General features: G+C 40.5%; 1 protein-coding gene across 1 annotated transcript in view; it reads right to left on the reverse strand.

Moving 5' to 3' along the window:
* Positions 1-12,588, reverse strand: part of axl (AXL receptor tyrosine kinase) — a 46,344-nt gene that overhangs the window by 4,759 nt on the left and 28,997 nt on the right. The window contains exons 13-18 of the mRNA XM_079388316.1: positions 2,577-2,672; positions 2,404-2,481; positions 2,224-2,316; positions 1,468-1,589; positions 438-547; positions 172-331 (exon numbers count right to left, since the gene is read on the reverse strand). Of these exons, the coding sequence (XP_079244442.1) occupies positions 172-331; positions 438-547; positions 1,468-1,589; positions 2,224-2,316; positions 2,404-2,481; positions 2,577-2,672 (659 nt within the window). The remainder of the gene's footprint in view (positions 1-171; positions 332-437; positions 548-1,467; positions 1,590-2,223; positions 2,317-2,403; positions 2,482-2,576; positions 2,673-12,588) is intronic.

A 12,588-nucleotide genomic window follows, 5' to 3' on the forward strand; every position in this document is an offset into this window, starting at 1 on the left:
TGATGCATCATTCTCCATAAGACCAGGCACATGTATTAATGTCAATTGTGAATCTCTCTGTACACTGTAAATAGTTTTTAATGCTCTAGTGTGAAACACGTCCGCTTGTTCAAGTTCTGGAATGCTCAGAATCAGTTCTTCATTGTGTTTATCAAATCGAGGACGTCTTACCACGTCACTCTTAGTGGTGTACACTCTGTCCGCCAGACTCTCGATGGCGATCCACTTGACAGGCATCTTAGAGATGCGCCCTTGTCTGTAGTAGTCTCCATTATAGATCTTCTTAGACAAGCCAAAGTCCGCCACGCACACATTCATGTTCTCATTTAACCTGGTCATCAAATACAACACTCAAATCAGTATATTATATGTAGATCTCTGTAGTAAGTAGCAGCGTGCGAAGCATTGAGCAGTGTTTGTTTCCCATCAGCACTCACATGCAGTTTCGGGCTGCCAGGTCTCTGTGGATGAAGTTTTTTCTGCTCAGGTACTCCATTCCTCTGGCTATATCAGTCATGAACTTCACCAGCATCTGAGAGGGCAGGTACTACACAGAGGAGACAGAGAGATTCTAGATATTTAAAACATCGATGAATTTTGTCATCAAACAGCTGTACAGAGCTAATGCATCTTTCAATGTAATTTAACATTTGTTAGAGGAGGTTTTTTTCTTGCTTTGACAGGTAGGTGGTGCCAGAGACGTTCCCATATTTTTCTCTGACCACAGACAATAAAATAATCTTAGAAAAACACTGCAGTACAACACGTTCCTGAGAGAATGCACTGTGTTTGTTGAGAATGTGCCTGACGTCTGTGCTTTAGAGGAACTTCATTTATGATTACAAAGGACTTTCACAACTCTGACCATGAGGATGTGCATCTAACCACAAAACAAACCGGTCATCAATTAGATTCTGACAGAATCATTCACTGTGGTTGTATCACGGCCTTGCTTTCCTTCACAGTGTTCACATTCATTAGGGATGTTGTAATGTTTGTGAAGAAGACTTCTTTTAGAGAGTAATGCTGGTGCCAGATAGGACAGGTCTGTGTTTGTAAGAGCCATTGTTTCAAATTTGTGCATAAAAGTATTATTATTATAACTGTTCACCCAAAACCAAAATTTACTCACATGCATGTAGTTCCAACATATTTATTTAGTTGGTTGGTCAGTATGAACATATTTATACTGCTTTCATTTTATGAAAAAGAGCAGCATGACCATGAACATATTTTCTGAAAGTCACACAGGTTTGGAACGACATGATTACAGCCCTTTCATTTCTGGGTAAAATATTGTTTTTAATGGGAACTGCCCCTCTTTAAGTGTCAATCAATGCTGAAACAATCCTCTGATCTCTGTCGTAATGCACTTTGCCATATATGCTTTTTATTTGCCCTCTTAGTGCCTTTCTATCTGCTCCAGATCTCTCTTTCTATTATTTCTCTCTCCAGTGCTTCACTCACCACGGGTGCGTCTCCGAGTCTGGAGTACAGCAGGTAGCTGTGGAGGTCTCCGTGCTTCATGTAGGGAAGAATGACCACAGGAGACGGGTAGCCTTCGCTCTCCACAGTCTGTAGACACACACCTGTCACACAGCACACACCCCATCACTCTCATCAAGCCTGAACCCACCAAAAACCAAACTGACACCGTTTGCGTTCTTAAGAAGCATTCCTAGTCTAATTGTGCATGATTCACTAGTGTACATTATTTAAAAAAATCTATCAAAATGTACAGAGATCACTTTCCAGACCTCTGTAATGGCATGGGAAAATAATATCAACCATTCAGATTTTTCACATTACCTGAACACAGTGTCAGTAGTGCAAGTCTAATCACTCAATAAAGTAAATATTTCTTACTGAATATTCTATTTTACTATATTATCATGCTGACGTTTGTTTTATTCTGAGCTCATTAAAGAAGCCACAACTTCTTTCGTGTCATTATATATGTAATTAAAACAGTCTCAGCTACTGAATACGATGTAGTTTAATAATTCTATGTGTAAGTATTAATATACTGTCTTCATGTGTTTTCAGAGCAACTAAGCTGAACTAATCTGACCTATAAAATGCTGAAGATAGATGACTGCCAATAGGACCATGTGACTGTATTTGGCAAGATGGAGAAGTCCATTTTACTTTACTAAAGTAAAACTTTCTTGTAGTTTTTTTTTTTTTCTTTTTCCAGGAGACTGAGAGCGTGATCACTCTTACCTAGAAGCCGCATGACGTTCTGATGATCAAACTCCTTCATGCACGCCGCCTCTCTCAGGAAATCTTCCATTTCAGTGCGAGTGCAGATAGCGACTGACCAAAACACAGCAGAGTATGAGGTTAGCCTGATGAAAATGATTGCAGGTGTTTTCAGAGATGCTGCAGTCGCTATTGACTCACTTTTCATGGTCTTCACTGCCACTTTGAGCACAGAGTCCTCCTGAGTGAGCAAACCCTCCATGACCGAGCCAAACTCACCTGCACACACACACACACACACACACCGTTACAATCCGATCGTCAATCCAGACAGTACAGCACACTGATCCCTGTGGCAGTTACGCAACGCTCACCTTCCCCGAGTGTTTTTCCCAGAGTTAGCTTGTGTCTGTCCACCATCACGTCCTGCAGCTTTTGCTTGAGCTCATCGCTGATCCCCAGAGAGTTTACTGAGAAAAGAACAAGTCATCTGAGAGATTGGCATCAGATTTCAAAGCCTCTTTGAATGTTTTCAGCACGTGAAAAAAAACAATGTATTTTTTAGAGAGAAACCTGGTTTTGGCATTGATATAATGCTGTTTCCTCTCTGTACTGTTATATGACCATCAAGTCACACAATTAACCAAAGTCAGCTGAGAGTTAAAGGTGATATCTGTATACGCTGAATACACAATGATTTTTGTTTGCACTTGCTTTATTTCAAGTGAGTTTACAATAACCTGCTTATCATGTGTTACGTACATGAAATCGAAATATTTCTGAAGAGACAATTGTGTTTTATTTCTATTCAGATGACAAAATCAAAGGTACTTTGAAAATAAATAAGTAAAATTTCTTATATGAATTTAACTCACAGAGAATTTCCATGTGAACAAAATACTTTTGCTTAATACTATTCTAATAATAATAACAAACAAAATACTACTACTAATAATAATAATTAGACCATATTCTGGTAGTCTGAAGTCTCAAAAACATGACACACGTGTGCATAAAATGATCCCTATAAACAATAAAATGAGCCAAAGGCAGAAGAGCAGGTGTGCTAAAATCAAGCCATGAGTTTTCCTAATTCAAGATTCAGTTTCACTCTGAAACACATGAAGTTACAGAAGTAGTACATTTCAGTGGGGATTTCTTTAAGACTGCAAGGGAAGCTTGGCTTCCCCTATAATATCAAAAAAATTATGGTCAAATATGTACTATTGTGTCAACATTTTATTGATTAAAAATGCGTTAGAACACGTTCATCTCAGAGACGAGTTCGTTCAGAATCAGCTACATATAGCAGGTGACTCGATTTCCTTCTCATATATTCCCGTAGCATCAGTGTATTTCCCTGTTGAAGCCTAGCGTCCATTGACTTCTATGAGGCTGCTTTGAACAGTTTTTTTCAATGCTTCGAAACTAGACGGTCATTGGATAAATGCTGCGATTATGTCCCGCCCCCGGACGCTCAGCGTCTCTGCGGGTGAATGGAGGAGTGGGCGGGGCTGGACTCCGGGCTTCTGCGTGATGATTGGAGGGTCTGTCGAAAGAGTGCATCTCCTTTTGATTGACAGCGATTGTGTCCTATAAGAAGTCGCTGATGCTGAAGCTATTCGAGGCAGTGTTGCCAACTTAGCGACTTTTCAGACCACCCTAGCGACCTTTTTCCCCAAAAGCGACAAATCTAGCAACTTCTTTGACAAACCTTAGCGAGTCTCTGTGATCGCTGGTACTGCCGCAACGGCGCGAGGTCAGCGCGCACGCACCTCTTTCTCTGTTCAGTGAGCGGCTGAGAGGAGCAGCGCGTTCAGTTCAAATAGATATTATGTTGCTTCTCTAATTTTACATGCATCTAATTTATAGCCGAAACCACAGCACAGGAATTGTCATATCTTGTGTGTAATATTTGATTTCATCAGACGACGGCTCGATTATAAATTAGGATTTTTGTGCAGACTAACTTCTTGGGAGGGAGAGCTGGTTATGTATTCTTAAAGGGATGCGTTTCAGTCACTATTTCATATTTATCCCGTTGACTGACAACATAAACAGTAAAATATATAAAGGAAAACAGTTTTATTGAGAATTTGGCTGCATCAAAATACAGTATAAGCACAGAGAGACAAACAAATGTAAAAGGCAATATGACGCGATGACGTCACGGATATGCTAATTAGCGCATGACGTCATCTGGCGACATTTAGCGACTTTTCAAACTGGCTTTAGCTACTTTCCATCGAAAGAAGTTGGCAACACTGATTCGAGCTCAGTCCCATAGTGGACTTTGCAAGTGTAGTCAAAAGACAAAATGCTGCAACTATTTCTTGATATTTGCTTGGCGAAATTGCTGGCCAATTTTCATTATACATTTCATACAATTATACACCACATTCCTTGTTTCAGTTTAACCTAATTCCCACATTTTTTATTTAATGTTTAATGTTTTTTTAGATCGTTTGTTCATTCATTCATTCATACAGTAGGCCAGGCGGTGAATTAGCCAGCTAGCAAACTGCACACGATGGCAGAATTTACGTATAAATAAATGGACAATTTTTATGATGTAGGCCGAAAATGAGCTTCGCCTCTTTGAAAGACCAGCAGCCGCCACTGGTACATTTGTTCATGAGGTGTGTGTTCGTGGCCTCTGGTGATTCTTCGGAACGCGGAGATGAACAATAACCCCCCGAGGCGACAGATCAAGAAACACCGTGGGAAACGCGCTGGGATTCGAGATAGACTCAGGAAAAGGGCTCACAGTCCTCCTCTTCCGAGCATTCTGCTCGCAAATGTCCAATCCTTGGAGAATAAGATGGACGATTTTAGAGCCAGGATTAGTTTCCAACGGGACATAAGGGACTGTAACATCCTTTGTTTGTCCGAAACGTGGCTTTTGTCCTCGGCCCCGGACACTACTGCAATGCCGAGTGATAACTTCTCTGTTTTTCACATTCCACCACAGGCAGACACCGGCTTGGTTTTGTCTAAGCTCCAGTGCTCAGCGGCTACATTAACAAACATCCTGACGCTGCCTTTATCATCACGGGAGGCTTTAACAAAGCTAGCCTCAGGCAGGTCATGCCGAACTTTCATCAACACGTATCCTGTCCAACTAGAGGACCAAATACACTGGATCATTGCTACACGAATGCCTACAAAGCCCGCTCACTACCGGCTTTTGGCAAATCGGACCATGCCGCCATTTTCCTCACACCGGAATATAAACAAAGGCTCGTTCAGGATCCCCCGGTGCAGAGAGTAGTGACACGCTGGTCCTCCCACTCAGAGGCTATGTTGCAGGCGGCCCTTGATGACGTCAATTGGGACATGTACCGGGCGAGTTCTTTTGACGTCAGCGAGTTCACGGATGTAGCATTAAGCTTTGTAAACACGCTAACTGAGCAAGCTACAGAAACAACAACGATAAGGACATTCTCCAACCAGAAACCGTGGGTGGACAGAACAATCCGTGCTGCGGTTAACACATGCACTGCTGCTTACAATGAGGCTCTTCTGACCGGGAATATGAGCGAGTACAAAGCATCATGCTATGCTCTCCGACGCGCAGTAAGAGCCGCTAAACACCGATACAGAGAGAGAATTGAGTCTCATTTCCAGCTCAACGACTCTCGACGGATGTGGCAGGGACTGAGGACCATCTGTGCCTTCGGAAACAAATCCTCCGCTGAGGTGAGAGCAGATCTGTTGCTGGCCGACGAGTTAAACATCTTCTCTGGCCGCTTCGATTGCAACGGCGGCGCAACTCTGCCGACCAGCGCGTCAGAAAGCAGCAGGCAGAGCAGCGATGATCCTGTAATCACCGTGTCGGAGGATGAGGTTCGGAGGGCGTTAAAGAAAGTGAACGTCAGGAAAGCAGCCGGACCTGATGGGATAACCGGCCGTGTTCTGAGGTCCTGCGCCGATCAGCTCGCTGGTTTGTTCACTTCTATCTTTAATGAGTCCCTTGTTACCTCCATGGTTCCCACCTCATTCAAAAAATCTGTCATTATCCCTGTGCCAAAGAACAATAAACTCTCTTGCCTGAATGACTATCGCCCAGTTGCCCTCACATCTATAGTCATGAAGGTTTTTGAGAGACTTGTAAAGAGACACCTTCCTCCATCCCTGATACTTTGGACCCTTTTCAGTTTGCCTATCGCCCAAACAGATCTACTGACGATTAGTGTTGCTTTCATCAACGAAAATTGACATGAATGTGCATAGTGACCCGTGTATTGGCGGATTACTTTTACTGATCATGTAGGGAAATTTACTCTGCATTTAACCCACCCCAATCTAGCCTACTATTAAAATAGTTGATCAGCCGTCATTGTTTGTTTAGAGCCTGTGTGCAGCATAATATGTGCATTATATGCATATAGCAGCGTTAGCTGTAACAGAGATGTGTAAGATGTTTACAGTTCAAGTTGAGCTTTATTGTCATTCCGCTAAATGTGGGGACATACAGTGGAATGAAATGTCATGCCTCGCAGGACCACGGTGCTACATACAAACCCGATTACAAAAAAGTTGGGACACTGTACAAATTGTGAATAAAAACAGAATGCAATGATGTAAACTTCCTCTTTATGATGCGCCAAATGTTTTCTATGGGTGAAAGATCTGGACTGCAGGCTGGCCATTTCAGTACCCGGATCCTCCTTCTACGCAGCCATGATGTTGTAATTGATGCAGTATGTGGTCTGGCATTGTCATGTTGGAAAATGCAAGGTCTTCCCTGAAAGAGACAACGTTTGGATGGGAGCATATGTTGTTCTAGAACTTGGATATACCTTTCAGCATTGATGGTGCCTTTCCAGATGTGTAATCTGCCCATGCCACACGCACTCATGCAACCCCATACCATCAGAGATGCAGGCTTCTGAACTGAGCGCTGATAACAACTTGGGTTGTCCTTGTCCTCTTTAGTCCGGATTACATGGCATCCCAATTTTCTAAAAAGAACTTCAAATTTGGATTCGTCTGACCACAGAACAGTTTTCCACTTTGCCACAGTCCATTTTAAATAAGCCTTGGCCCAGAGAAAACGCCTGCGCTTCTGGATCTAGGGGTGGTGATGGCGCAGTGGATAAGACACATGCCTTTGGTGTGAGAGACCCGGGTTCGAATCCACTGTGAGACACCAATGTGTCCCTGAGCAAGACACTTAACCCCTAGTTGCTCCAGAGGCGTGCGACCTCTGACATATATAGCAATTGTAAGTCGCTTTGGATAAAAGCGTCAGCTAAATGAATAAATGTAAATGGGTCATGTTTAGATATGGCTTCTTTTTTGACCTATAGAGTTTTAGCCGGCAACGGCGAATGGCACGGTGGATAGTGTTCACCGACAATGTTTTCTGGAAGTATTCCTGAGCCCATGTTGTGATTTCCATTACAGTAGCATTCCTGTATGTGATGCAGTGCCGTCTAAGGGCCCGAAGATCACGGGCATCCAGTATGGTTTTCCGGCCTTGACCCTTACGCACAGAGATTGTTCCAGATTCTCTGAATCTTTGGATGATATTATGCAGTGTAGATGATGATAACTTCAAACTCTTTGCAATTTTTCTCTGAGAAACTCCTTTCTAATATTGCTCCACTATTTTTCGCCGCAGCATTGGGGGAATTGGTGATCCTCTTGCCATCTTGACTTCTGAGAGACACTGCCACTCTGAGAGGCTCTTTTTATACGCAATCATGTTGCCAATTGACCTAATAAGTTGCAAATTGGTCCTCCAGCTGTTCCTTATATATACACATTTAACTTTTCCGGCCTCTTATTGCTACCTGTCCCAACTTTTTTGGAATGTCTAGCTCTCATGAAATCCAAAATGAGCCAATATTTGGCATGACATTTCAAAATGTCTCACTTTCAACATTTGATATGTTATCTATATTCTATTGTGAATAAAATATAAGTTTATGAGATTTGTAAATTATTGCATTCCTTTTTATTCGTAATTTGTACAGTGTCCCAACTTTTTTGGAATCGGGTTTGTAAATACAGACATACAACAAAGAAGTAAAAAAACACTATAAACCTATACACAACTAACCTTGCTTACTGAAGGCCCTACGGTATGCCACTGCTACTAGGTACTTATACTATATTGACTGGGTTAAACAGAATTACTAAAAAGAGACTAAAATGCAATTTTCATTGACTAAAACTAGACGAAAATGTCATCAGTTTTCATCGACTAAAACTAGACGAAAATAGTCATGGATAATTCTGACTAAAATAAGACTAAAATGCTCAGACTTTTAGTTGACTGAAACTTGACTAGACTAAAAAGAGTATGAACGTGACTAAAACTAATAAAAACTAAAATGACAGCTTCACACAAAGACTAGACTAAAACTAAAATTAAAACAGGCTGCCAAAAACAACACTGACGATGCCATCTCTCACGTCCTCCACTCTTCCCTCACACACTTGGACAGCAACAATGGGAATTATGTAAGGCTGCTATTCATTGACTATAGTTCAGCTTTCAACACTATAGTCCCCATCAAGCTGGCATCTAAACTCACAGACCTCGGCTTAAACTCCTCACTCTGTGACTGGATTCAAGACTTCCTCACCGGCAGACCTCAAGTGGTGAAAGTTGGCCAGTTCACCTCAAACTCCATCACTCTGAACATAGGAGCCCCACAGGGCTGTGTCCTGTGTCCAGGCTCCTAAACTCTAACTCTGTGTCATAACATCACATGACTCCATGTAAATATCAATATATCAATAAGCTATTCATAATTTTTTCTACCTCATATTGCTGCTATTTAAATACCCTGTACAACTTTTTTGCACATTCTTTTGCACATTCCTGTTATATTACTATTTAAGTCAACAACATACTGACCTGCACATTTATGTTTATATTTTTTTATCTTTTATTTTTTTTTTTACTTTTCTTTTTCTAAATATTTGTATTCTATATAATTGCACTGTCCTTGACTTACCAGGATAGAGTCCAGGATAGAGGGCTCAGGCTCCAAACACTGACTCCAGAACTATGGATGGAGTAATTAAATAATGACTGAAGAACTGTGACGATAGTGACACAAGCAGCTCTTTATATTTTCATTGACAAGATTAGATGAACTAGCTTTTCCCAATAGCCTCTATCTGAAGAATGCCACTGATGCTCCTGAAGAATGATTTTAAAATTGCTGCAAGATTTTTTTTTGCCCTTTCAAATGAACCCAGATGGCAATTGAGAGAGTAGGGATAGAGAGAGTGAGTGAAAAAACTGAAAAAAAAGGATTGTAAGATGACATAAACCCTCCACCCTTTACTACTGCTCAAACCAAGCTCACGCTATCATGATAATGCAATGCAGACCTTGAGGCGGTGCAGAAGTTCAGCTTTGTTTCAGTGATTCAGCTCAGGACAGCAGTGAGACATGCATGAGTGTTACAGTCAAGATTTGTATCCACTGGAGTTCAGCAGTTCTCAGGTCACGGTGGAGAAAATGAATCAAAGATTGGAAAAACAAATCAAATGCACTTCGATGGATGTCTACTGATGTTAAAGGAATATTTCAGGTTCAGAGCAAGTTAAGCTCAACTGCATTAATGACAAAGTTTATTATAACAGAAATGTATTTTTAATTGTCCCTCCCTTAAAATTGAGGCACTTCCAATGGATGTAAATGAGAAAAACAAAACAAACAAAAACATATGCATTAAAATACAGTTTTTGTTAACATGATCTTAGTGTGTGATTTTCTGTTTCTGTAAGGCATTGCTGTCTTCTGTAGAGGTGCTTTACAGCTGAATCACTTCTTGCAGCATCAACACTTATTGAACTGAACTGAATCAACTACGAACCGACTAAAGACTAATAACAACATTGCTGCTAGGGGTGGGCGATATGGGAAAAATATCATATCACGATTTTTTATAGAAATATCACGATTCACGATTTTTATCACGATTCTTTGTTAGTTTTACTATTTTGGTTTTACAAGTTGTCTGAGCATTACAGCCAAACTAGAAAGACAAAGATGCACGGCAGATATTTAGGCCAAAGTGGGCGAAGATAAAAAATCTTTGTCATTATTTTATTTTTCTTATTAAAAAATAAGAACAAAGATACACATTACAAATACACATAATATACAAATAAAACAAACAGTGCTTTATTTCCAGGTACAATAGGTGTATTTAGCAGAGCATTCAATGAAATTGAATGAACAAATATAAAAATAAAACACTAGATAGACTGATTCCTAAAGCAACTGTATTAAAGTTTTTCAGTCAAGAATAGTGAGTGATTTTTCTATTTTGCGTTTTGTTGTTTTGTTAACGTTAAATGAATAGTTCCCCCCAAAATAAATATTCTGTCATCTGTCTGTCAATTCTGTCATAATGTTGTATTTTTATATCATCATTTACTCAAAAGTTGTTTTAAACCGGAATGAGTTTCTTTCTTCTGCTGAACATAAATGCTATTTTGAAGAAGGAGGAAAACCAAACAGTTGCTGGTCCTCAGTGACTTCCATAGGATTTTTCTTTCCTACTATCAAAGTCAATGTGGACCAGCAACTGTTTGGTTTTCCACTGAGTAAATAATGACAGAAATTAAATTTTAGGGTGAACTATCCCTTTAATGACAGTCGACAGCATGTTTAGTGTCCTGTCCCTTTAAGAGCTGCACGCATCTAATATACAGTACAGGCACGCATCCGTTTCTCTCTTAACTATTTACTTTCATTTTAGAGATAACCAACTCAGTCTGTATGTAAACCTTGTGTGTTTTGACAGTATTAGCGCAAAATATAACTTAGTTGAGTAATCAGGCGCTGTTAGACAGGCGTTTTAGTGCGCGTGCTTCAGGTGTATGTGCTCAGAACAAGCGCACGTCAGACCAGCGCGCGAATGAAACATTTAACCAGCAAGGCTTGTGTGCAAATAATGTACTTTTGCGAACGCGAATAAGTGCAGTGTCCTGTCAGAGTAACTCTACTGCTGTATGTGGTGTTGTACAGTATATAGAGACGGCGGCGCCAGAACTGTATTTGACAATGTGCGCGGTAGCACGATACTACGATATTTCTTCAAAAGCAGATCGTGGAGACATTTTTATCGTCCACGATCAAAAATCGTCATATCGCACACCCCTAATTGCTGCCTATTGCCAATTGCTGATCGATTAACTTCACACTATTTACCTGAGCTGACTTGAGCTGAATAATGTCACTGCTGTCTTTCAGAGCTGCTTTACAGCAGAATCTGAACTGTCTCCATAGTTGAGTTTCCATAATTGGTTCTGTTATTTTCCTGTTTATCACTGTGAAGCTATTGTATGAAGTGCTATAGAAAAAAAAAAAATATTTTTCAAGTAGTCACTTTTATCTTTTTTTTTCAAAAGTGGTATTCTCATCAATGAATTTGTTGAAAGTTATTCCGTATATGTAAAATTTCACATTAAGCTAGATTAATAAATGATGTAAGAGTGTTGTTCATTATTATTTAATGTTAGCTGGATAACTTTAAAGCTTATGGATAGGAGTTTGTTGAGTAAAAGTAATACTGATGACTGATGCTAAAGCAGTAGCACTGTATATAAGAAGAACATTATAATACAAGCTGTTTACAACCATGTAATGTATAGTAATACCGGCATATTACCAAAGTGTTGTGTAATGAGTGTGTGTGGCATTAACAGTATGTGCGTCTGTTTGCTGAAGTTTATTACTTCCAGCTGTGACTTGATTTTCTACACCAGCACGTTTCACAGGACACATTTGTGTACTTTATATTCCCTGCATTATAAGGACTAAATGTCCCCACGAGGATAGTAATGCCAGTAAATTTTTGTCCCCATGAGGAAACAAGCTTATAAATCATATAGAATTAAATGTTTTGAGAATGTAAAAATGCTTTGTTTGAGGGGTAGGTTTAGGTGTAGGGTTAAGGGGATAGAAAATACCATTTGTACAGTAGAAAAACCATTAGGTCTATGCAATGAACCCATAATATGTGAATGTGTTATCTGTTGGTCTCTGTTTCTCTGTAAACTTTCCCTCTCTCTATCCAGTTTTGTTGCTCCTGCATGTTGAGGCACATCGGTATCAAACTGTCCCTGACAGAGACCAATCCACCAGTTTTGAGGGCGAAATGTGATAGCAGGTTATGAGTGCACGCTCATTTCCTTCACAACAGTGAAAACATCTCAAGTGTTCGCAAAAGGGAAGGGAAGTGGTGTGTGGCCAAGTATGGTGACCCATGCTCGGAATGTGTGCTCTGCATTTAACCCATCCAAGTGTACACTCAGTAGTGAACACACACCCGGAGCAGTGGGCAGCCAATGCTGCGGCGCCCGGGGAGCAGTTGGGGGTTCGGTGCCTTGCTCAAGGGTCTCACCTCAGTC

The sequence above is a fragment of the Barbus barbus genome, assembly GCF_936440315.1.
Source record: "Barbus barbus genome assembly, chromosome: 31".
Lineage (NCBI taxonomy): Eukaryota > Metazoa > Chordata > Actinopteri > Cypriniformes > Cyprinidae > Barbus > Barbus barbus.